The sequence below is a fragment of the Pezoporus flaviventris genome, unplaced genomic scaffold, assembly GCF_033815535.1.
Source record: "Pezoporus flaviventris isolate CSIRO_AGI_PZ_B2104156 unplaced genomic scaffold, CSIRO_AGI_Pfla_v1 ptg000080l, whole genome shotgun sequence".
NCBI classification, from domain to species: Eukaryota; Metazoa; Chordata; class Aves; order Psittaciformes; family Psittacidae; genus Pezoporus; species Pezoporus flaviventris.
The window spans coordinates 1,651,793-1,677,364 of record NW_026892628.1 but is presented as its reverse complement, the minus strand read 5'-3'; the positions used below and the strand labels follow the sequence as shown (position 1 = coordinate 1,677,364).

Sequence of the window (25,572 nt, the reverse complement as noted above, 5' to 3'; positions counted from 1 at the left end):
CCAGAACAGGAACATGCAGGTCTCATGCAGAGCACAGCCCTCCCTGGTTTATCCCTCCCAGCTCTAGGTGTTGCCCACAGGAGCGGGGTGCTAGGACACATCCTGCCTGTAGATGCCAGCAATGATCTTCCTTGGCTCTGATTTCCCATTGAAGGCATTTGCCAACTACCCCGACCCCTCCTTGGCTGAGCTGCCCTGAGAACAGCCTCTTGGTACCTTGTTCTCGAAGTTGTACTTGCTGAGGTCCCGGGACTCGGTGGCCCGTCGGTCCCCGTGAGTTAAGGCACCCTGAGAAGGCAGAGCAAGGAACAAGTTTGTACTCTGAGCTGTTGCAAAACGCGGGTGAAGAAAGGCCAGAGCCACGTCTGCGAAGAGGCTGGGGTTAGGACATAGGACTTAGCAGAAGTGAAATAAAATGAAAGAGGCAAATTAATGATTCCTTTAATTATTTCATCAGCTTTCTGGAAATAAGATGGGTTTTTGCTCCTGTAATAACAGGGGAATTCCAGCATCTGGAACTGGGTTCTGCTTCCCTAAGATCCCTCCTGGTGCCTTACATATTCTTCACTTCCTTTCCCACATCCCAGGATGCCAAAAGCCTTCCCCCACTGCAATGCCCTCAGTAAGGGGTGGGTGATGCAATCCCCTGGACTGGTTACGCAGTGGGAACACCGAGATGGAAGCTCCTCAGAGAGAGCTGGAGCTGACACCACCCTGCTCTCTCTGCTGCAGGGCACTTACCAGGCTCTCCAGCCGCTTGGCCACGATGGATGCAAACCTCCTCTCCCCTGCCAGCTCAGAGATAAGGAAGACATACTCTGGAGCAGAAACCTGGTTCGATCGGTGCGTTCGACCTGCAAGGATGCGAGAGCAGAGGGGAAAGGAGAGGTTGGTCCAGCCTGTCTGCTACGGGAAGGGAAACTGAGCAAAGAGGGGAGAGCATCCTGTGGACATCCTGCTGGTTTCCAAAGGAGATCTCACTCTGGGGGCAAAGGACAGAGGCACAGGCGCATTCAGCATCCCGAGACCTCCGCAGAGCTGAGTTCATAGCCCCGACGTCCAGGAGCAGCGCAGTGACTCCCCAGTTGGAGCTCCCCAGGCTCCCTCCCCATCCTGGCACAGAAAGCCCCAGGCTCTCCCAGCGCGTTCCACGAGCACACGCTGTGACCACGTATGAAGGGCTCCCCCTGAATCCCTCCTGCAGCCGACACAAGCCTTCCCCACAAGATCAATCAGCCACGACCGGTTTGTGTCTGCGTTTCCACCCTGGAGAGCTCTGGGAGGTGCCAGGGGCAGCACGAGGACCACGCTCCCCTCACCTCCCCAGGGCTGCCCGAGGCCTCGTGGGCTGCACCAGGCTCAGAGGATGGGGACAGTGCCCAGGGACACCCAGCCCTCACCGAACTGCTGGATGGCCCGGTCCGCGCTCCAGGGCAGCTCCAGTGTCATATGGACGCGGCGCTTCTGGTTCTTCACCCGTCTGTCTGCTTGGAGAGAGATCCCTGAGCTGGAGGCCTCGGAGATTATTGCTACAAGCTAAGGGAGAGAGAACAAGGGAGAAAGGAGCGTGAGGTCCCTCAACAGAAGCACAAGGGTGGCCCCAGCGCAAGGAGGGGAACCCAGGGCTCCATCCCCTTCCAGGAGGTCACACAGACGGAAAGCAAAGCACGAGCATAGAGAGGGCCCCTCTCCTTCCCTCCCCTCTCCGTGCACCCCTGCACAGGTCCTGACTCACCTTCTCTCCTTTCATAAACCGCTCCTTCTCCTTCAGGTTGACGTGGTCTATGGAGAGGCCTTGCTCCGCACGGGACTCGAACACGACGGAGCCGTCCGGTCTGCACACCACGCGGCCCTTGCGCCCTGTCATCTGCGGAGAGAGGCTGTGAGCAGAGGGCAGAGACCTGCACGCTCCAGGTCAGCGCTCGATGGGGCACAAGGAAAGGAGAGGGAACCCTCTCCCAGCAGGAGCCTCCTTTGCTGGCCCCTTTCCCTGTCACCCAGTGCCACCGCAATGAGGAGTACCTCAGCCACGTGCTCCGGGCCCCCAAAGTGATTGATCAGTTCATCCAAGGTATTGAGAGGTAGCTCTTTGCCCAGTGCTTTTACTTTTGCTAGGAGGTCCTGCTTCATCTTTTCCACGTGCTCGAGTTCCCTCAGGCCGTGCGTCTCCCTCTGGGAAGGCAGGATGGGGAAATTACCTGCAATGGAAAACGCAGAAGTTCAGTTACCTGGTAACTGCAAATCGTCCCAAAGGGCTTCTGAGGGCACTGTCTGATGAGCAGGTAAAGACACATTGATTTGCAGTAAGTGCTGCTGAGCAGGGAGTGAATTCTGCGCTTCCCCATTTGGATGGGGGGGGAAGAAGCAGGCAGGGCAAACTCCTCCTGCTCACTGACCACAGCAGGCTCATGGGACTCCATCTCACAAGCCCAAACTGGACCCTCACAGGATAAAACCTCACTTCACCATTCCAAGACACCAGGAGAGCCTGGCATCAGCCATCCCCCAAAGGGTCTCCATTTGCTCTCCAGGCTCTGCGGGGCGCTGGGTGCCTGATGCCAGCCGTGGGGCGCTGGGTGACACCGGCTCCCCCCCAACCCCGCTCTGCCCCACTCACTCCTGTCCTCGCCTGCGAAGCCGTTGAACGTGTGCTCCACGAAGATGACATCGTCCGCCTCAAACATGGACTCCGGGGAGGAGTTGAAGTCGCTGTCGAGCCCCATGTCGGAGTCGGTGCTGCTGTCGTCGCTGATCTTGATGACACCCGTGAGCTCACACACGCCCTTCAGGGCCTTGGCGCAGCGGCCCCTCTGCTTCCCTGCACCCAGAAGGGAGCAGCGTCAGGGCAGAGCCCCAGCCCCATGCACACAGAGGAGGAGAACTGAAGCTGAGCTTGCCCCAGAGGAAAGGCTGAGCCTGGACAGAGCCTCTCGGGCGGGTGCGGGCAGTTAGGAAGGGAGGCAGAGAAGGGCAGGGAGAGCGAAAGGAAAAGAGAGAAAGGAAGACCAAGGCAATCTTTCTCAGGGCTGCAGCTAGGATCATCAGGATGCAGCTAGGATCATCGGGATGCAGCTAGGATCATCAGGATGCAGCTAGGATCATCGGGATGCAGCTAGGACCATTGGGATGCAGCTAGGACATCGGGATGCAGCTAGGATCATCAGGATGCAGCTAGGATCATCAGGATGCAGCTAGGACATCAGGATGCAGCTAGGACATCAGGATGCAGCTAGGATCATCGGGATGCAGCTAGGACCATTGGGATGCAGCTAGGACATCAGGATGCAGCTAGGACATCAGGATGCAGCTAGGACATCAGGATGCAGCTAGGATCATCGGGATGCAGCTAGGATCATCAGGATGCAGCTAGGATCATCAGGGTGCAGCTAGGACATCAGAATGCAGCTAGGACATCAGGATGCAGCTAGGACATCAGGGTGCAGCTAGGATCATCAGGGTGCAGCTAGGACATCAGGATGCAGCTAGGATCATCAGGATGCAGCTAGGACATCAGGATGCAGCTAGGATCATCAGGATGCAGCTAGGATCATCAGGATGCAGCTAGGACCATCAGGATGCAGCTAGGACCATCAGGATGCAGCTAGGACCATCAGGATGCAGCTAGGACCATCAGGATGCAGCTAGGACCATCAGGATGCAGCTAGGACCATCAGGATGCAGCTAGGACCATCAGGATGCAGCCAGCCACACACGTCAGGATGAACACACAGCCCGTGCTAAGCAGAGCCCACTCCTCAAGGGAAGGAGCCTGCAGGTTTGACTGCTTCCAGAGCAATGTGCAGGACATGGGAAGGTGCCAGTGTTTTGGGCTGCTGTTTCCCTCCACGCACGGTTAAGACACACCCCTGCTGCACGAGAGGGCTCGCAAACCTGCTTGCACAGCCTGCTCTGCAGCAGCAGCCAGCCAAGGGAACCTCCACAACCTGCCAGTGCTGCTGCCCCCCTCTTGCCCCTTTCTCACATCCCACTGGAGCAGAAATCCCAAAGCTCTTCTTACCTGCAGCTGCAGGCAGTAATTTGGACAGGGAAGTGATTTCCCCCCACCATGCTATAGGTAAAGGGCAATGGAGAGACCCCCCCCCCTTGCTGCAAGAGGGCTTTGGGCATGCAGGCTGTTGTGCTATCTGCCCCAGGCAGGGCAAGGCAGCGGCTAAGGGAAGGGGCATCCTCCAGGCACATGGAGGAGGCGAGGACCTGCCTGGGACAGGGAAGTGGGTGACAGGGAGGATGGGCTGAGCGGCCTGGAGCTGCCTCCTCCAGCCCAGAGCGAGCGATGGGAGATGTGCGGGAGGCAAAGTGAACCCAGGGCAGCAAAAAGCACCAAGGAGGGAAAAGGGAAAAAGGAAAAGAAGCAGCTGAGTGGCTGGGGGGGAAGCGCAAGGCGGGAGGTCAGATGCTGGACAGTGGAGCGTGCTCTTACGTTTTCTTTTAATGCCAGTTCCTTTTTCTCTCTTTCTTTTGGTTGAAGGAAAGTGCTTCTGAATTAGTGATAGAAAGACGCCTCTGAAAGTAAGATGCAAAATTTATTCTAGCTACCAGGAACAGGAACATCTGCCGGTTATCCCGTAGCAACGTGTACCTGACACCACAGAACCATGGAATGGTTGGGCTTGGAAGGGACCCTAAAGCTCATCCAGCTCCACATTTCATGATGGGGGGATAACCCCTTGCACCACCACCAGCAGCACGTGGGTCACCAGCGGGCTCTCCCATGGGATCCTCAGCCATGCAATGGGTGTGATGAGGGATTGCAGTGCTGGGAATGGCGCCTCTGCTGGGGCCTCCCTGCTGCTCCCGAGGCCATTCCCAGGAAAGCAAAGCTGAGCAGACCCCGGCTCTGCGCTCCTACGGGGCAGGCTGAAGTTGCAAGACCTTTATATAGCAACTGAGAGGGAGTTTGAAGTGGGAAACACTCTGCTGGGAAGCTGTTACATCACTATGGAAAAATCCAGTCAATCCCAGTGTCCCAGCCCCTCTCCACGGCCTGACAGCAGAGGGTCAGGCTGTCCAACAAATGGTCTCCACCACACAGGGCCTGCTCGCCCCCATCAAACACAGCAAAGGGACCAACCATGGAGCCCCAGTGGCTTCAGGTGAATGGAAAACATCAGAAGAGGTGGAAAGCAAACGTTTCTGTGGGCTGGTCTGCAAATGAAAGAGCAAATGCACGAATGCTCATCATGGTGAGTGGGTGCGATGAGGAGCCAGCGCTCAATGAGCCCTAGGGGGTAAAAAACCAATGTGGAAGCGACAGCTGAGAGTATGGACATGAGAACTCGTCCCCATGAGAGAAAGGGAGCCTTGGGAACCAGGGAGGGAGCTCCAGCACCCTTGGTGTGAGGGGCTGAAGGAGACAAAGACAGCAGGAAGGGCTCTGTCACCCTGGGTGCTGGGGTGACTCTGGGCTCAAAGTGCAAACGCTCACTCTCATTTCCCCCTGGCTGCCCTGGGGACAACGGCTGGGCTGGTGTCACGCACTGAAGAAGCTGCTTGTTTTGAGCCCTGTTTCTCAGGGCTCTTCCCAGCACATTCCCCTTGGAGAAATCCCCTCAAGTGCTGGAAAACCAGGACAGCAGAACCGGAGGCTCAGCAGACGCCTGAAGGCACTCGGTGACCTGGCCAGTGCTGCTGGACAAAGGGCTCCTGCCTCTACAACTGTGAGCATTGACTGGCTTAAAGGGACCTCAGAGTGCTCCCGACCTGGAATTCTCCTTGGGAATTCTGTGACAGGAAAAGCAACTCAAGAGACCCAACTGACCCAAGCAGTTGTCAGACTCGCCCTGCGCGCTGTCACCAAACTGGCATTCAGTGACCAACACAACCCCTGCCAACGAGGAAAGCCTGGCCTGCCCTGGACACACACAGCCTCTGGCACCTCTCCTTGCTTCCACCTGCATCAAAAGTCACTTCAAAAGAGAACAGGAGCAGCCCTGCCACCGGCAGAGCAGGGGACACAACCCAGTGCCCCAGGGCTTTGTCACCCATCCTGCAGGAGCAGCCGGGTTTATGGGGTGGGCTGAAACGAGGAGCATGAGCCTCATTCCCTGCTGAAAGGGTACCGTGAGTCCTGCTCCTGGCTCCACTTCAGGCACGACCAACCCTCCTTTTAGCTCAGAACAAAGGCAGCACAACCAGGAGACTGGTCCTGCTCCGTACACGTGCTGAAAGCCAGCACCGGGAACCATGGAGCACTCATTGCTCCAGTGGTGCTGCCTCACGTTACCATCCCAGCCTCTGGCATTACACAAGATTCTCCTGCTCGTTTCTTCAGTGTCAACAGCCCCGTTTTCCAGACTCAGACCCCCACAGACTACATCTGAGCTCATGTTTCTGGTTCTCCTACACCTGCCAATCCTTTCACGTGTGTAGACTTGGAGCAGGCTGCTCACGCAAGTTTGGACCACAGAAGACTCCAAAATCCATGATCAAGCTCATGAAGTCCCATTGAAGAGACAGTGCCCCCAGGACCCAGCTGAGCATCCTCTCCATTTACAGCTCGAATTGGGTGAGGCCTTGGGGAACTGCATTTCAAGAGCTGCAAGTGACAGTGGCCCCAGGGCAGGGCTTTCCCTAGCACCCAGCCTCCCATGCATCCCCCCAGAGGAAAACCAGGGATCTTTAACTCACTCTGCAGCAGAGACAAAACAATTCAGGTGCCCATCGTTCTCATCCAGGACCTCTCTGGTGCGAGCCTCCCCGGTGGACTGCAGCCCGATGACAATACACTGCAGGACACACAAGAGACAGCACACAAGGTGTCAGAGCAGCAGCACTGCAGCCAGCATCAGGGAACAGCTCCAGGCTCCCAAGAGGCTGTTTCCCATCCCAGGTACATTTCCCCTTGAACCCTGCCCCAAATACTTGCTGGGGCTCCTGATGAAGAACCATCTCTCCAACCTTTCAGCATCCAGCCCCTCAGCTATGCTCACACCACAGAGGATAACTGAATGCAGAAAGTACCTGACTTTGCTAGGCAGTTTCTGCCTACAATTTCCAAGTTGCATCCAAAAGGATGACAGGACAGAGCTGTGCTTGAGATGAAGGATCTGGTACCTGACCCAAAATACCCTGTTCAGCTCAGCTTGCCCATGGAAGCAAACAGTGGGCAATGCCTTGGCAGACGAGGCCACGTTAACTCCTCAGTCTCATTTACTGTGAGCATCCTCAGGCACCCAGACACTCGCTTCATCCCAGTTAACAGGGAGAGAACTCCAGCCTTAAAGAGGTTTGATGCTGCTTCCAAGCCGCACTGGACAGGGATTAACTCCCTTTGGTTGTACTACAAGAAACAGCCCACCTGCACCACGAGCAGCCTGATGCTGCTGCCGGCAGTGAGCTCTGCACCATACCTTGTCCTTGGCCAGCTCCTCCCTGGCCAGCTCCACGAGCCGCCGGACTTTAGCAGCAATGCAGAGGTACTTGAAGAAGCGCTGGTGAGCTGACCAGAACTGACCCCACAGGGACTTCCGAGACTCCAGGCCGATCCAGTCGGCTGCGTGCTGGAACACCATCAAGGCCTCTGCCCACTGCAGACAACACGGAGCAAGGCTGAGTTAATGGCTCAGTTCTTATGAGTTATTTCATTAGCCATTAGGGCAGGCTGGAGTTTGATCATCTGATTTAACAGCGGTATTTATGGCCTTGTGTTGGGCTGAATGAACTCTGTGGTCACCCTCTCCTTGGTGCATTAGCGTGCTGGTTGCAAGCTCTGCTTTGCAAATATCAAACTTCTAAATAGAAGCTAAAAAGTGTAAGATTGGGTTTTTATATGGGCTGAGCACATAGGGCCTTTTCTTACGGACAAGCCAAGTCTGTGCTCACGGCCACGTTTAGGGGCTTTGAACCCTCCCGTGTGATCAACCATCAGTCGCCCCACTGCAGTGGGACCAGCTCACCAACTTGGCTGCCTTGTCGTAGACAATCTTGTACTGCTGATCCAACGGGATCTCCTCGATTCTGAAGGTCACTCCAGTGAAACTGAGCTGCCTGGCAATGTACATTCCACTGACCTTCATATCCATGGCCACGATCTCCATTGCACCCACTCCCCTGGGAGAGGAACACAGCGGTGAAACCCCATCCTCTGCTACAGGGCAGCTGCCCCTGCAGAACCACCACCTCCCTCTGCCAGGCACCGTCCTCAGGCATTGCACCCATCTCCCAAAGGGCGATGGGTGCAGTAAGCATAAGCCACACGAAAAGAGACGCTGGCCATCACTCACCTCTTTTCAATTGCATGCAGGAACTCATCAAACGCTCTGAAAGGGGTGCCCTTCCCCCAGATCCCCAGGCGGCTCATGTAAATCATGTTTTTTGGCTCAGAGGCACCTGTTTGGACACAATTCCCTCTTAGTTGTGAAGAGTTTTGGCTGAAGAAGAGAGCCATTTGCCATTGTGCCTTAGGAAACCCAAGGACCTTCCCAGTCATTGCCTGCCACACACTAAGTGGCTAAGCATCACCAGAGAGCTGAACCACCAGCCAGAAACAGGTTAAACTGGGGAGAAGTTGGTCTGCCTTGCCATAAGGTCACAAGTAATGGCAGTGATGGGGCTTGGGGCAGACCTTAGCACACCAGGCTCCCCTCTAGCACTGCGGCACCACCGCCACCTCTCTCTGTGCACATCTCAAGGGCATCCTTCGGATCACAGAGGGGACCACACAGTGCTGGGAGCAGCTTACCTGTGGCACTGGCATAAACAACCCTGGCTTGAGGCAGCTTGTTCTGAAGGTCCAGCACGGCTTTGCCCATTTTAGTCGAGCTGGCGTTTTTGGCTTTGTGGCATTCATCAAACACAATCTGGAGGGGAATGGCAGTTAAGGAGAAAGGATCCGTTTTCATGCCGAGGGTGGGAGCAGACAGAAAATACAACCCAGCCTCTTACAACCAACTGAACAACCCAGTATCAACGGCACTGACTCCCTCCATGGAATGATTGGGCTCGCCTAGTCCTGTGCTCCTCAGAGCCTGAAGCCATTTCCCCCTTTCTCTCCCTTCACTTCTAAGGTGTGTCTTGCCTTGTAATGCTGAGGGAGAAGAATGCTGAAAAGGTTCACCCCAGCTGCGTTCTTCCCCTCCTCCCATTAACTAATTGCAGAAGAGGAGAGAGGAGGAATGGAGGAGGAGAGAGGAACGTGGGGGGGATGCATGTGCTTCCAGCGTTTAAACATCCACCACATCCATCACTTGCTCGCAGTGACTTCAGATGGCCCCAAGCTCTTTGTTCCTTGCTGAAGCACAGTCACAACCGTGCACTTCTTCCCTGTCCAGCTTTCTTGTGGCCCTTGTTTCTGTTTTAAAGGATACAACTCCATCAAAGTTTTCCCTGCACCAGTCCAAGATCTGCTTTAAGCGTGTCCTGTGCTGCCCGCCCGCCTGGCTTTCGCCGATCAGCGCCGAGTAAGTGGCAAAGAGGACTCCTTCTGAGGTAGCTGTGTCACCGTATTTAATCTGCAGGAAGAGGAAGAACGAGAGCACGCACTCAGGATGCTTGTCCCCAGCGTGCTGCACCCATCCTGTGCCCACAGCCACCACCCCTGACTGCGCAGTGACTGCAGGACACACGCTCCTGCCTCAAGAACAAAACCCGAGCCGAGCACAGGACAAAGCCCATTGGTAGCTGGAGCACTTCTTGGCACTGAGATACGGTGCTGACAGGGACTTTAAATGTCTGGAGGAGTTCCACCAGCCAATGTGTCAGCACATCTGGATGCACGCAGTGAAATGGGGACACCGCTCGGACTTCTACTTCCTGGCCAACTGAAGTGGCTTTGGGTTTTAGCAACAGTTTAGAATGGTTAATGGGTCTGAGCCCTCTCAGCTGTTTTAATTACTGCTAGAAAATCATTTTCTCTTTGGCCAGGTGAGGTTGGTGCCTGTCTTACTGTCAGGGGTCCCACCTGTAATGAAATACAAGGGAAAGGGGAAAACCCCCATGGTCCCAATCTGAAGTAAGCTCCATTTAAAGCCTTTGTGGTCTGAAAACAAACACCCCTTTCAGTCTCCTAACGGGGTGCGTTCAGAGGTGTTGAAAACATGTGGTTTCCATCGACTTCATGAGAGCTGCTTGCTCAATACCGTTACAAACCAGAGGAGAGGTTAAAGCCCAGGCTGCGAAGAAGCCTGTGAATACCCATCACACAACTGCAGTTTCTCTTGAGGAGTCCTTTGTCCTCATCATGGAGTAACTGGAGGAAAACTGGGCTTTTCCCTCTGCAGGACTCCGGGACTGGTGAGAAAGGCTCAGGTCCTGCTGTACTTTGCACTTGCCCGGAGCCATTTCTTGCTCGGTGCAGGAGCCAGCTCCATGCTCACAGAGCAGCTCTGCAGAGCATGTAAAAATAGCAAGAGTCTGGAGTGGGACGAGCCCGTTGGGAGGAGGGAACAGCAGCGGCTTGTCTGCTGCTGCCTGTGCCACCAGCCGGGCGGAGGCAGGAGTGACTGCTGCTCTACGTGCTAAGGAGGCTCCATCTCACTGCTACTGGGGGCTGGTTTGCCAGAACACCATTACACCTTCTCTTCCTACCTTATTCAAAGCATGCACAGGAATGTGGGAGGCTTCAATGTCCTTCAGGTCTCTCTCGGCATCATACTTGAGATCATTGGAGACGCTGAACCTGCGAAGTGAGACGTGGGTCTGGTTATCTCCTAAGGAGACAGGGAGGGCAGGCACAGTGATTAATAGTCTGACTAAAGCAGCAGTAGGTGTGTGAAACTGTCACAGCTCCAACTGCCCACACAGCCCAAGAGCCTCCAGCAGGCTCCAGGCTGCCGCTGACGACAAGCTGCATGCTCTGCAGTTAAAGCCCGTGCTCCAGGGGCTCGAGTCTGCACCGGGGAAGTCCACGAATACCCCTCCACAGACTTCAAAGAGAGCAGAGACAGGCTTGACACTGCACTCCATAACGTGCTGTTTCACAGTGACTCACTCTCCATCACTGCTGCAGGGGAAATATGCCCATTTCAGACAGCAAATAGGCACAAAGAGGTGGAAATGACCTACCCAAGGCCGCAGCGTGAGTCAACTATAAAGCCAACATCAGCATTAAGGAATTCCTTACTCCCAGATCCAAACTAACTCCAAGGTCTTACGGGAAAAGAGAAAACCCAAACCACCACCACCAACTTACCACAGAGCTTTCTTCCTCCCTTTAAGGTAATTCTCAAAGATGATGCCTGCAACTGTCCGGCCCTTACCAACTCCAGCCCCGTCCCCGATGAGGAACCCAGCTCGCTGCCCGTTGGGTAATAAAACTTCATGTTGCTGCAAAATCCAGAACAGAACCAGAAATGAGACTAGATTTGCCTTTGCTAACAAAGCTTGTAAGAGCATCACTTAACCCTTTCACACATCCCATCAATGCAAGTGCATTTCCTGCTCAGACAACGGCAGGGACGGTCAAGCGTCACGGCCAAGTCAAGGGTTCTCTTTGGGAAACAGCTCCCACAGAAGCCCCCAGCTTCAAATAACCCTTTCAAAAGGCATTTAAAATGTCATATGCCAAAGCTCCTGGAGTTTCATCACCTGTATGGAACATCTATCCACACGAAAGGCAGTCTCCTGCTAGTGCAAGCTGGGCACGGTGGAACCACGTACCTGGCAGGCATAAATGATGGCTTCCAGCTGTAGTGCAGAGAGCGACCCTTTGTCAGCAACAGAGCGTGGCAGGGAGAGGCTGTAGGTGATGTCAGGAGGGGGGACACTGGACAGAGTGCTCGTCTCTACCACCAGGTCAGGGTGGTGCTTCCCAATCTTGGCTAAATGACAACACAGAAAACGGAGAAGTCAAGTCCTTCACTCCCAAAAGCACCTCAAAAGGGGACTGCAGCCCTCATGTGAACAGTCTGCAGCCCTCTGCTCAGGAGCAAAAGGGACAAGCCCCAGCTCTTCACTCTTTTGTTCTGCTGGGAAGTGCCAGCAGCACGTCAGGCCTCCCCCAAAAGCAAGCAACAGAGGAGTGTTGTGCTCAGTTAGCACGGGACCAGCAAGGGAGCAGCACTCCCGTTTCTCCAGCAAATCACAAGCTTGGGCTGTGATTTCCTGCTTGCAGGAAAATAAGGGAGCAGTTCATTAGGCTGGTCCACAATGGAGTCAGCAGAACTGCCCACGCTCATGTGATGGCAACACTCACACTTGGAAGGAACATATTCTGCATAGGTCTCTGTTTGCCCCAGCTCTTCTGTTTCTTCCTCCTCACCTTCATCCTCCTCCTCCGCAGGAGCCTGAGACTGGAAAGAAGCAGAGCACTGACCAGATGTTCTCACTGGCCTATGGGCACACACAGCGCTACGCAGAAACCCCCAGGGATCCCTCCCTGTGCGAATTCACAGACCCAATTCATCCCATTTATAAACTGCAGCAGCACAAGGAAAACCATCTGCCAGCGCCCGCCCCGGGGGGCAACAACCGCTTCCACCGCTGCTTTCAGCGCCTGGTCCACATCAAACTAGGGGAAGATGTTTGCATGGCCTGGCAGATGCGCTGTGGGGAGCCCGAGCTCTGCCCTGGCCCCGAGCTAGGGATCCAGACAAGCTTTAAACTCAGTACTCAGCAGCATAAAGCCAAGTCACGAAGCCCAAATCCTTGTTTCACATCGGTGAGGTTCCACCAAGGGAAGCAGAAGACACCCCTGGGGAAGAGCAGGGACTTGCCTCCCTCTCTCTGAAGGGAAAACAGAACTGCTCTTGCCATGTCACCGAGTGCCTGGTGTGGATGCTCCTGGAGCCGAGCATCGCTCTCACCTGGTAGCTTATGAGGAGCGGGGTGTTGGGACCAGCAGGAACGTGGTCATTCGAACTGTTCAAGCCACTGAACGATCTGCTGGGTGAGAACAGCTGGAACAGAAAGGTGCTGGTGAGAAAGCAGCCTCAAGCCTCAGCCCGACCACTAGGAAAACAGAGCACCAGCAGGTATTTGTGCTCTCCGCTCGGCTCTTACACCCTGGACTTTGATTGTTTGGGAACAGGGCACTCATCCCGGAAACCAATAAATCCTGGAAATGCTGTAGATGCTTTTGTCAACGTGCACACGGGGAGTCCCTGACCAAGGCAAGCACACGGAGCGTGAGCACTCCGTGCATGCCCGTGCGTGATGGGAGCTGCAGGGACACTCGGCCCCTGCACCAGCAGCACAAGGGTCCCCTCTGCGGAGCTGTAACGACACAGCAGGAAGATGGGTCACCCCGAAATGCCAGGCAGCAGCTCCAGGGACACTCCCAGCTGGGAAGGCACAGCCAAGGAGATCCTTTGTCTGCTCCCACACAGACCAAATCACACTGGAATTTCCCGGCAGCGAGCGGGGTCAAGCCAGCAGCTCACAGCATCCCGAGCGAGGAGCAGCTCCAGAAGCAACACTAGGCCAAGTTTAGAGGCTGCGAGGAGTGCCAGACATAAAGAGCCATGCTCCAGCAGCAGAAGTGGAAGATGGGAAGTTCTTAAGCACAAACACTCCGATTATTTCCTATTTTTAAAGGAGAAAAAAAAAGCAAGGCAGAAAGCAAAAACACACCCTCTGTTCCTGGAAGCCTGACTCAGAATTACCAGAAGGAAGCTGGACGGAAGAGCTATTTTCAGTGCCAACAAATCTGGAGAGCAGGTGAAACATCTCCACCTACAAATCTGAGCTCAGGCAAAGAGCTCCTTTTTGGGCAAGAGGAAGACCTAGGCCCAGATCTGCTCAGAACACACCGGGAGGCCAGTGCAGGTGGGACCGGAGCTGTAGCAGGGGATAGAACAGAACTGGCCCAATTCCCTCCCTTCTCTGCTGTCACTCACCTCCCAGTCTGGTTTTCTCCTTCCTCTGTGCCTCACATCTAACAGTGCTATGAGAAGAGGCACGCGCAGCACACAGGGGAACGTGGGACATGAGCAGGAGACAGAGCAAAGCCGCTGACAGTTGCACACCCCAAGGCTTGGCCTCGCTTCGTTTTCTTCCTCTTTGCTTCATTCTCTGCTTTGCCCCCTCTTGCCATGACTCCCATGGGAAAAGGAACCCTCTCAGCTGGCTGAGGAGCCAGAAATTCCCTCCCCATGTGCTGAGCTAGGAAAAGGGTGCTGGCGTTTTCCAAACGCTGGGAATGAGTTCGAATCAGCAGCTCCCAACCCTTCAGCTCCTGCAGGGCCAGGGCTTTGCTTTCCCCGTCTTAAAACCAGTGTAAACTGGCGAGATGGCTGTGGAGAAGCACAACGGATCCCACGAACTATTTCCTAAGGTATTTCACAACTGCATTACAAATGAAGCGTTACGGAGGGGTTTGACTCCTGTCCTAGCTCTTCCTCCATCCAACAGTGACATCCACCTCCTTTCTTTACGGGTAACGGCTCTCCCCACGTGCACATGAAGGCAGCTCTGCCTCCAGCCACTTCCTCCTCAGGGACAAGCACCCCACCTGAAGGCTCAGCACCGGGGATGGGGGTTTCTCAGGGCACTGGGGATGCTCTGCACCACGCTCTCCCTGCGATGCGTTGCTCCCATTGTGCTCTGCCCTCTCTCCTGCAAAGCCACCTCTCCAGTGCCAGGGACAGCTGAGAGAAAGAGGAGAGTCTTTCCACACCGTATCCTCACATTGCCACACGGCAGAAGACAGCTCATTGTTTTAAAGAGGACAAAGTACAAGGCTGCTCTTAGGAACTGCTCCGGCTATTCCGAAACCAAAATCCCTGCCATCTGATGGAGAACTGTGGTGGTGCAACAATGCGGGGAGGGGTGAGGAAAGGTTATCTAAATGGCTTGTATATCGGGGCAGGATATCAGCAAAGTCCCCATGCTTTTAAAGCAAGGAACCTTCCCTTTGGCACTGCCTTAATCTTTCGCACAGATCATGCCTTTGCTCCCATCAACAACAGAAAAAGGGTGTTTGAAATTCAGGCCCTAAAACCATTGCTCCTCCTGAGTCAACCTCACAACGCACTTACCTGGGGGCCTGGGAGCTGCAAAACTGACACTGACATCTCCTGACTAGGATGCGCTGAACTGACAGCTCCAAGCCAGGAGAACAAAGACCACCACCAAGAGAGCAAGCAACACCCTGGCGCAGCCACCTCTGCATTCACAACCCACAGATAAGACAACAAGTTTAAAATAGCTGGAGATGCTTTGCCACAGGAAGTCCTTTGTAAGTGGAATTCCAAGGAGTTAATTGGCCTTATCTGAACCTGCAGGACAAGGGGCAAGGGAAGACGTGGAGAACAACATGCAGAGGCCGGAGATACGCCGCTGCCCCCGCCAGCCACGTAGCCTCACACTTAGATGACACACGTTTGTTCCTCACTCACATTCTTTATGCTGGGTTTAGAACAGCTTTTCCCTGTAAGGCTTTTTGCTGCACGCTCTGCAGATACGAAGCTAGAAGCTCCTGCAGTGACACAGGCTACTGTGTAAAACCCCAATAACAACAGGAGACAACAACAGGCCTTCCCCATGCTGGGGGATGATCTGGCTTTTTTAGCTTTCTGAATCCAGTTTCCGAGCCTGTGATGTCTTCAGCCACTGCTTTGGTTCAAACAGCTCAACGCTCTTCCTGCTGCCTCAGACTTCAAACTGGTCCAAGGTTACCAGCCTGTGCGGATTGCCTGCACAGCCCTTGGTCTCCAGCACAGTTATCCACGGGAAGAGGGGCAGTGGAAGTCTCTGCCTCCAACTACAGACACTGCAAAGGTCTATGAAGGTGATGGCATCGCAAGAGCTCCGGTGTCCCGCTTGAGGATGTGCATGAATGCCCTCCCAGGAAGCCTAAAGCAGGCAGGAGCTTCCACTTCCCAAGTCCAGGCTAGGACCCTCATCTCCATGCTGCACTCCAGTGCCCAACCTGTCACTGAGCCACACGGCAGCAGCATGTGGAAGCAGAGCTGCTGCCAAGACTCTGCTTTCCCAGCTGTGACAAAGAGCCAGCTCGCTTCATGGCAATCCAGTCAGACACAACTGCTAACTGCAAACTGCAGCCTCGAAACACAACGGAACCTCCAAGCACAACAGTGACTAAAGCACGGCCATGCCAGATTTGCCTGCTGGGGTATCCATGTGGAATGGTTTCCCCCCCACCATCTTCAAAAGAGGATGACCTAGGGAAGGAAGGGGACTGCAGTGCTGGGCATCCACTGTGAGCTGAGCCCCAGCAGCTGTGTGTGATACCAGCTCCACCAGCACCCCGTGGTGACTGACAGCAGGTTGTGCAATGGTGAGTAATCCGTCCCAACAGATGAGGGAAACCAGATGGCAGAACAGAACCACACGCTGCTGTGGGGCTGCGGGACATCACAGCCCAGGAACACTCAGAGATGTAAAAGGTTGCAGGGACTTAGACTCACAAAGGAAACACCAATGGGGAGTCTCAGGTTGAGACAGAGTTTGGCTTTTAGTCATTGTTACTAAACTATTCACCATGGAGAACAAACAAGTGGTGGGGACAGTGAAGGCCCTGTGTGGTAGGGCTCTTCCTGGAGCCCAGCTCTTCAGCACTGCACCAGGCTGCTCTGGACCTGCTGAAAGGTTTAGGATCCATCCTGCTTGTGATGCACCTACCTGCCACGGCTGCCAGAACAAAGAGCCAGTGCCTGCACCACACTCCAGAAGAGTGCACATACCCCACTTTGAGGATGCCTGGATCCTCCCCTGCTTCCAGGACACTGAACTACGTGTAATCATCCCTTCCCTCCCGCAGCAAAGCTGGTAACAGTGAGTAGGGAACCGGGCTGGTTTCTCAATTCCTTGGTGCAAACACCACGGGATGAAGCCTGAGGTATCTGGTGTCTGATGGGGAGGATGGAAGAGGAGCTGCCCATACCTCTACTTGGTTCTGCTGCGGCGTGTTTACATCCCATAGTGTTGGCACGTGGTTCAGGCTATCGGCAGACAAGAAGTCCTTCGGATCCGCAATGTCGGAGAGGGAATCCGCAGGGGACGAGAAGAGGGAGTTGTTGTTGGAGAGCTCGTTGAGGTATGAAGAGTCCTGAAATGGAGACAGGGCCACAGTCAGAGGCGGCAGGATGGGAAGACCACAGAGCTCCTTTCTCACACCTACTCGCCCGGAAAGGTTTAATTTCTTGCTATTAAATGAGCAGCTCCTTTCCTTCACGCTCCACAAAGCCTAGAAATTAACTTGGAAAGGAGGAGATGCTCTCAGCAGCTGCTGGAAAACCTCAGTTTATGGGGAAAGGAGGGACAAGAGTGACTGGAGAGAAATGCCAGTGCACGGCCACAACTGACTCACACTGCGCACAGCTCTGCACACCGAGGAGTGGCAGTCACCTCAAGCCAGCGTTGGATTAAAGAAGTCCTCAGCCTGACACCCAAGGGACCCGAGCACTCCATTCATGCCCAGAAGCCCACAGAGCAGCAGCTACTCCTGGGAATGACACAGCTCTTGAATGGCAATTTATAACCCAGCAATACCTGGAGGCTTTGGACAAACTGAGTCTCCTCCTGGCACAAAGGAGGCTGCAGGAGCTGGTGCCACCTGGGTTTGCACCCAGACAAATCACATCCTCCAGTCCTTTTCCTAAGGGCATGTGCCCCAGCCTGGACACGAAGAGAAGGTGCTCCAGTGAGGAGGAGCAGGCTCTGCCCTGGCTCTTCCCCTGGTGCCTGTGCTGGGGTGGTTTACAGCTCTTTCATGTGGTGCCAACCCAGCGGCTGGTTTGAGTCACACGGACGCCAGCTCAGAAGGAGCCTTCGATCCCCTCCCTCCCATCTGTTCCTTGTCTGGGTTTTCCAACTGTAAATGGGAAGAACCAACAGCCAAAAAGCCCTTTTTGCTCTGGCACAGGTCACTGTGCCCTCCCTGGCTCAGGTCACTGTGCCCTCCCTGGCTCCCTCACACCACTTCCACATCCAATACCGCTTCCAAAGCACAAAACCTTTGCCTGCTCTTCCCTTCAGGGCACCCAGCTCCCGCTGGAGATGAGCCTCTGGCCCGGAGGGACAGATGGACAGAGAGACCCACAGGGCTTCCCAGGGCTCAGGTTTGGCAGCAGCCGGCTCCAGCTGGAGCAGACGACCAAGGCAGGGTGACAACAGCACAGCACCCGATACGAGGAGGAATCTGCTCATTTCCAGTTAAGGGCCAATTTCCGACTGCAAGGCAGAAAAGCAGCCAAAAGTCTTTAAAAGTCACTTAGCCCTGCCTGACCCCAGATCATAGCACAGTTAGGGCTGGAAAGGACCTTAAAATGCACACCCCGAGCCTGCCCCTACTGTTCCTAAGGGCTTCAGGCCACGAGCTGGGTCAGACCCCCCCCCAGCTGCTACCCAGGTTGCAGTGTTCAAACCATCAGGACACATTCCCTTCGCCTTCTTCCCACATCAGCCTCGCCTGGCACCCCAACACACGCTGTGCTCCGGAGCCATAGGTACAGGAGCACCGAGGCACCGAAGGGAAGGTGAGCAGCAACGGGGAGCATGGGCACCGTGTGCCGTTTGGGTTCTTCCCATACCAACCAAGGGGCCCCAAAGGGGATGAGAAAGGGCTGCTGGTGTGGCTGTGCTGCAGGGACACCCTCCTGCCAGCCCCGGGCATCCGCTGGCGTGTGTGACACCCGGCAGCGCTTCACTCTTGGTATTTCTGTGGCTATTTTGGGGTTTCCCAGAAACCAAAGCTTTTCAGAGCCTGTGGCAGACACCCAGACTTATCTCAGAATGAAGGGAGCTCTGGAAATGGGGCTCTGCTTCACACTCGGCAAAGCAGGAAAACACTAAGGGAATGATGGTCCCTTTCGGCCAAAGCAAGTGCCTTGGGCACCCTGCAGCAACCTGCCTTGCTGTTCCCCCACCACCACCACCACCCTCCCAGCGTTCTGCTTCTTCCTCTGGGCTCATGATCCCAAGAACAAGCACTGCAGGGGTTCAGCAGCCTCTGGATTGTCACCAGGTCACACAGTGCTCAGGAGGGAGAGCAGGGCTCTGCTCCCAGCGAGCCCTCAGAGCTCAGCTCGCACGAGGAGCTGCAAGAACCAGTTTCTATTCATAACAAGTGAGAGGAGACACCACCATCCTTGACTTTCAATCTCGCAGATGAAAGGCGTTTGTGATCATCTGCATGCTGAGAGGAGAAGCGTGTTCTTCCTCTCTCAAGGACAGGCAGGCCTGGGAGGGATCACGCTACAGACAAGAAAGAGCTAAAGCAAAGGCTGGAGCTGCAAGGCAAACCCAGCAGAGCTCAGGCTGGGGGTTTTCTGGTGTTTTTGTGATGAAAAGCTTTGTTACACAGATCCATTCCAGTGTTTAACTGAGGGCATCTGACTCGAGGGCTTCACCCACAGGGATACGGCAGCAGCATCTTGAGGTCTCGCATCCCACCCGGCCTCGTCGCTGTGCACTGAGTTTATCCATCTGCATATACTGCAACTTAGGGTCCCGAAGACAGGCAAGTGTATGGCTGGAATAGCCATGTGAGCACTGAAACACAGCCTGAGGCACCTAGCAAGCACCCAGCCCCATCACTGCTCCCCCTGCTCAGGGCACCAGCCTGCAATGGGAAGAGGAAATCAGCCTCCAAGACACAAACTTCCAGCATCCCATTTGTTTCATGTAATTGTATTACTTCAGGAGCACTCAAACCAGTAACATGTTAGATCCACCCATGAAGAGCTGCAGGCACAACCCCAGCGGGTCAGCCCAGCCTGTCCACTGAACCTGGTGTACTGGTAACTACAACCCGTGCCATAAACCACACCTTCACTAATCACTCCCCTGCTTTATAGGGAGCAAATGGGAGCAGCTCCCTGTCTCCTCAAGGGAAAGATCATTCCCTAAACCATCCCAAAAGAACAGGGAGCGAGAGGATGCCTCTTCTCAGCGGGATGAAGGCTCTGCCAGACCCACCAATACTCTGGCTCCTGCTGACCCCAGCCAAAAGGTGCTGAGCCCAACACAGACAGAAGCAGCTGAAAGAGAAGATGGCAGTGTTAGGGGTAGGAGAGATGGTCCCAGAAACCACGAGGAGTGAAGAGGTTGCAGGTGCAGCAGGGAAGGGGCAAGGAGCTGAGGAGAGATGCTGCAGAGCCAGACCTGGAGAAGCTGCTCGGTGACCACCCATCCCCGTTGCAGGAGCTGAAGCCGGTTACACTGTCCCTGGTTAAGGCTGAAGAAGAAGAAGCTGTAAAGTTTCTCACTGGGAATCAGAGGGTTTCACAGCAACAGCACTGATGTTACGTTTCAGTGGATGCTGAATTTCTGCAGCAGATGGGGGTTATCCCACAGGGCAGGATCTTTATTTCAACCACCACCCTGCATCTGCTCGACGTAACTCATAGGAATGAGGTGGATTGATTTTGGGGGGTGGGGTGTTTCAGATTTTGGTTGGGTTTCCTTTCCTGGGAGGTGCCCTAAGGTCACCCCTTAAGGAGCCCTCTCTTCTCCAGGCTGACCCAGAGCAGAGCTGCTCCAGCCCTTGCAGCATCTCTGTACCTGCTCCACGTCTGGCTGTGGGCTCTGGAACTGCACATGGTGCTCCGGGGGGGGGGGTGTCCCAGCAGAGCAGAGCTCATCACCAGTCAATACCATTACAGCACACAGGATTTGCATCACTATCCCAAACCAGGAAAAGTTTTCAAACCCAAGAGTTTAATAAAGAGCAGAGAAAAACCAGGGCAAACCAAGGCAAAGCGTTCATGTGGCTCTCGCAGGCACTGGCAACAGCTCAGAGCCTGCAGTCAAAACACAGGCTTCGTTAGAAATAATGAAAGAACAGGTGAGGTCTAAATGCAGAAGGAGTGTGAGCCCTGGAAGTATTTCTGGCCATGGAGCCATCAATCCGGACATGGAGGAACCAACTCCTCCTGCACGGCAGCTACTGACTGCTCCACTACCCAGCACGCAGCTGACAGGGGCTTAAAACTATAGATATACACACATACAGCTATTAAACTATATATACACACTATATAAAATGCATATATATTTTATATACGTGTGTGTATGGTTTTATATATAAAACCATCTATACACACACATATACAAAATTATATATAACACATGTATATAAAACTATATAACACATGCATAGAAAACTATATACACACACACATATACACACAGGCACACACAGATACACATCCATGAACAAACTGCACTGATACAGCCATGAACAAACTGCACTGATACATCCATGAACAAACTGCACTGATACAGCCATGAACAAACTGCACTGATACAGCCATGAACAAACTGCACTGATACATCCATGAACAAACTGCACTGATACAGCCATGAACAAACTGCACTGATACAGCCATGAACAAACTGCACTGATACAGCCATGAACAAACTGCACTGATACAGCCAAACTGCACTGACACAGCCAAACTGCACTGACACAGCCATGAACAAACTGCACTGACACAGCCATGAACAAACTGCACTGATACAGCCATGAACAAACTGCACTGATACAGCCATGAACAAACTGCACTGATACAGCCATGAACAAACTGCACTGATACAGCCATGAACAAACTGCACTGATACAGCCATGAACAAACTGCACTGACACAGCCAAACTGCACTGACACAGCCATGAACAAACTGCACTGATACAGCCAAACTGCACTGATACAGCCATGAACAAACTGCACTGATACAGCCATGAACAAACTGCACTGATACAGCCATGAACAAACTGCACTGATACAGCCATGAACAAACTGCACTGATACAGCCAAACTGCACTGATACAGCCATGAACAAACTGCACTGATACAGCCATGAACAAACTGCACTGATACAGCCAAACTGCACTGATACAGCCATGAACAAACTGCACTGCCAGACAAGACAGATTTGCTGTCCCAACAATCCCAGCTTCAACAGGCAAGACAGGATCAAGAACTTCCAGCTGGGAGCAGCTGATCCCTAAAGAAAACCTCTTAGGTGCCAACCCCCAAGGTCTTTCTAAACACGGGGTAAGAACTCACAGCCCGGAGGGCTCCGTGCTCCATCACTGCCCTGAGCCCAGCATCTGCTCTGAAACTCCCCAAAGCACTCACTGCTCCATAACCACAGTGATCACCTCTCCCCACAGCTGAGTCTCACCACGTTCCACCCGGCAGGAGCAGGCTCTGAGGAAGGCACCTTTCAGCAGAGCACACATCTCCTGGTCCCTGCTTTGTCACCCCCAAACCGCTGCCACCGTGAGAACCCAGGGGGAGCAGCCGGAGCCGCTTCCCTCAGGACCAAATCCCACGAGGAATGCCGAGGAGGAGAAGAAAGAGAAAACTCAGGTGTTACCTTGTAGAGAGATGGGAACTTCAACCAGAACTGCATCTGGGACATTTTAAAGCAGCACTCAGCGCGCTGGCAGCAGGGCAGCACACGGAGGGAGCAGCAAGGCGAGACTTTGCGGCGGAGAATGGAGCAAGGTCCTCACTCATGACCGCGGCAGCAGCCAGGGAAGGAGCTCCTCAAGGGTTGGTAAGAGCTCCCATGCAGAAGCAGCAAGGAGGACAAACGGAGGAGCAGAGGAGAGCCATGGAGCGGCCCCAGCGCCCGGGAGATTTGCATGCAGTGGTTAGTCACGAAGGAGAGCGCTCGTACTTCCTCTAAGCACGGGGCTGACTTTCAGGAAATGATGCCTGCTTGGTAAGTCAGGGAAATTACTGGCAATGCGAGGAGAATTACTGTATGTGGTGTAATGCAACCACAGAGACACTGTAAACAAAGCTCAGCTCCACAGCGGCGCGAGCCAGGCAGGAATCCGGCTCCCCATGGAACACCCTGACCCCCCCCCTCTTCCCGTGCCCAGGCCCAGCCGGGTCCTGCCCCGGAGCCTGGGGTAAGGAATCAAGAGCATGAAGTGTTCACAAGGTGGGTTCTATCCCCCCCCCCCCCCCAACCCCATGTGCTGCTTTTGTCTCCGCTATCTACCCCACCCCAAATACTGCAGTTGGGAAAAGGAGCAGCGATTTTATCCCTTCTTTTCTAGACCATTGTTATCCCACAGCATCCAGGAATGTCTCTTTTTCCCAAGGCTTTCCCTTTTAACGGGCTTGGTAACAGAAATAAGCAACATTTCTGCTCGGGGAGAGGAAAAAGGCACAAAAAAAGGGACATCTGAGAGGGATCTGGTCATCATAAGCTTAAGGAAAATCTGCTCCAACCACAGCCTGGGCTGATGGAGAAGTGACTTTGCCAGAGCACCCACTGTGCTGCAGAGCCACACGAGAGCTCCTGCTTGCCTTGGGAGCATGAGGTTCCTGTCTGGGTCTCCCCAGCACCACTGCTGGGCTCCAGATGGGGTTTCATCCCCACCAGCTCCCAGGGGCTCGGCTGCTCCAGCTGGGACCGGAGCTGGACCCTGCACTGCTCCAGGTCTGGAAGCACAGCTCCTGTGCTACCGGAGCAGGGCAGGGAGGGGGACCCAGCCTGGCCAGGAAACCAGCGGAGCCCTAGCCCAGCAGATGCTGGGGGACACGGAGAAGAGCCCTGGCTGCGGATCAATCCGCTCCTGCTCCGAGTCCTTCCATACAACCATGGCCCGGCTTCAAGGGAAAGGCAGCTCCCGGGGCCTCGTGCCGAGAAGTGCTGGAAAATCCCACATTCCAAGGCACTTCTCATAATCCAAAGCACTGGAGCGACAGCAGAGCCCCTACCAGGCCTGCAGGAGAGAGATGCTTCCTCCCGGGAATGCTGCGAGCGGCCGTTCCATGAGTGCTGCTGCAGAAAGCACAGTGGAAACGAAGCACTTGGTGTCTGTGGGGAGCTGGTTTGGGGTGGGGGGGGAAGGCACTGCCTGGGGTTTTAGTGCTGCCTTGATCTGAGTTTGATTGCATTGCATTAGCTGGTAGTGCCCTGGAGCTTGGGATCGGTGCTTCAATGATACACGTGAACCTCAGAGACCAAATACATTCCTGAAACACCTTGGTTAGTGACTTGCTGGCTTTGCTCTGTGCCCTGGATCAAACCACCAGCTCTTCCCTGGGACTAACCAAGGGCTGTTTATGAAGGAGCAGGTGGGTTATTTCCTCTTCTGCTGGTGCACAAAGGGGGCAAAAGGTAGGCAGCAGGATGGGACTGCCAAGAGGAAGCAAGATGTCCTTACAGATAACTGGGGCTGCTACACTGATTTTGCCAGACCACAGAAGATAACCCACTGAGAAATCACCACCTGGAATTCTAACACCCTGTCCCAGCATTCCTGCTCCCCACAGTCACACGTGCTGATAGACAGGGATGCAGAATTAGTCCAGCATTTGCTTCACTTTGACTTCCTGTCAAACCCAGGGAGGTACAAGGAGTTGGGTAACTGTTGGGGAAGCTCCACAGCATCCTCTGCCACCTCCTTACAGGACACTTCCTGACCACACTGACAGCATGGGCTGAGCTTCCAGGCAGAACCAGATCCCAGTGCTTTGCCTTGGAAAAGTCACTCCAAAAGCAGCCAAAGGGTGGACAAGCACCAAGCATCTGAACCCTGCAGCTTGTCCTGACAGGGCTGGGTTTTCCCAGAGGGATGAAGGATGGGAGAGCACGTCTTGGCCAGGCTGTGCCCTCCTTCTCCTGCTCCATGCCACCCAGCGGGGTGCAAGGCTTGGCTCTGCTCACCAAAGGGCTCCTTGCAGTGACCCTGCCTGCAGCATGTGGCAGGGAGACGCTGCAGCTCCTGGAGTACCGAATCCGGGAGGCAGGGAAAGAAGCACGCCCGGAGGCGGCGTTCCCATGGGATGCAGCAGTTCCCGTGGTGCTGCTGGGGGAGGACCGCTGGTGCTTCAGGCACGTTCCAGACCAGGACACGCAGTGACCACCAGCAGAACTGGTGATGGGGGACGTCACCCAACCGGACTGGCTCAGGCAGATCCTGTTTTAAAGCATCTCCCAGTGGCCTGCTGTTAAATCCTATTACCAGCATTTTTCAGAGCACTCTGGGTTTCAGAGCAGCCCTTTTCCCACTTCTGTCAGCTTGATGAAGGGAGGAGGCAGGGAATGATTCTTGCCAAGAAGCCATTCCCCATCCTTGCCCTTCCCTTCCCTCCTGCCTGGAGGTGGGCATCACTGTTTGAAGTCTGCAATGGGGACAGAATGGAGCCCTTCAAGCCCTTGTACCCCACCCCTGGGGCCACGGGCACCCCAGGGGCACACACGAACCCACGGGTGTCAACACCAACACAATGTGAGCACAGCGGTTGCAGCCAGGGCTTCCTTTGAACACCCCAAGGCCTCATGTGAGCACTGGGCATCTCACCCAAGTCAAGTGGAATTAAACCAGCCCAAATCCCAGCCCCGGAGTGCAAAACCAAAGAGCACGTAAAGGAACTTGAACAGAAAATGCTTCAAAGGCACCAGAGGCAGTTAACTGCCTCCAAACTGATTTTAATTCCTCTATTCCCTGTGGACGTAACTCCAGGACAGCAAGAGGAAGTTCCAGGATGTTTCTTATTCCAGGAAACTCTTCGTTTCAGACAGAACCAAGTCTTTCATTGAATTTAATAACTGCTGCATTGATTTGTCTTAAATCACCCCAGCTCTGGGCACTGAAGCACTTTGAGAAATGAATACTTTTTAAAGAGTAGGTTAATTTCCTCCTCCCCCTTTAACAAGAAACACGAACAGGAGATTGCAGGGGGC

General features: G+C 54.3%; 1 protein-coding gene across 2 annotated transcripts in view; it reads right to left on the bottom strand.

Annotated features, from left to right (window-relative positions):
• The window catches only part of SBNO2 (strawberry notch homolog 2), a 46,328-nt gene that overhangs the window by 4,159 nt on the left and 16,597 nt on the right, over window positions 1-25,572 (bottom strand). Inside the window, exons 1-20 of one of the 2 annotated variants that reach the window (XM_061474649.1) lie at window positions 22,240-22,713; window positions 16,802-16,966; window positions 12,762-12,854; window positions 12,152-12,248; window positions 11,617-11,777; window positions 11,150-11,283; window positions 10,546-10,636; window positions 9,327-9,470; window positions 8,702-8,819; window positions 8,244-8,349; window positions 7,917-8,070; window positions 7,371-7,547; window positions 6,649-6,746; window positions 4,442-4,524; window positions 2,618-2,818; window positions 2,023-2,198; window positions 1,736-1,867; window positions 1,401-1,536; window positions 742-854; window positions 217-288 (exon numbers count right to left, since the gene is read on the bottom strand). In XM_061474649.1, coding sequence (XP_061330633.1) covers window positions 217-288; window positions 742-854; window positions 1,401-1,536; window positions 1,736-1,867; window positions 2,023-2,198; window positions 2,618-2,818; window positions 4,442-4,524; window positions 6,649-6,746; window positions 7,371-7,547; window positions 7,917-8,070; window positions 8,244-8,349; window positions 8,702-8,819; window positions 9,327-9,470; window positions 10,546-10,636; window positions 11,150-11,283; window positions 11,617-11,777; window positions 12,152-12,248; window positions 12,762-12,854; window positions 16,802-16,966; window positions 22,240-22,284 — 2,496 coding nt within the window. In that variant the 5' untranslated portion in view covers window positions 22,285-22,713. Of the gene's footprint in view, window positions 1-216; window positions 289-741; window positions 855-1,400; window positions 1,537-1,735; window positions 1,868-2,022; window positions 2,199-2,617; window positions 2,819-4,441; window positions 4,525-6,648; window positions 6,747-7,370; window positions 7,548-7,916; window positions 8,071-8,243; window positions 8,350-8,701; window positions 8,820-9,326; window positions 9,471-10,545; window positions 10,637-11,149; window positions 11,284-11,616; window positions 11,778-12,151; window positions 12,249-12,761; window positions 12,855-16,801; window positions 16,967-22,239; window positions 22,714-25,572 lie in introns of those variants that run through there. The other variant, XM_061474648.1, reaches the window with a different exon arrangement.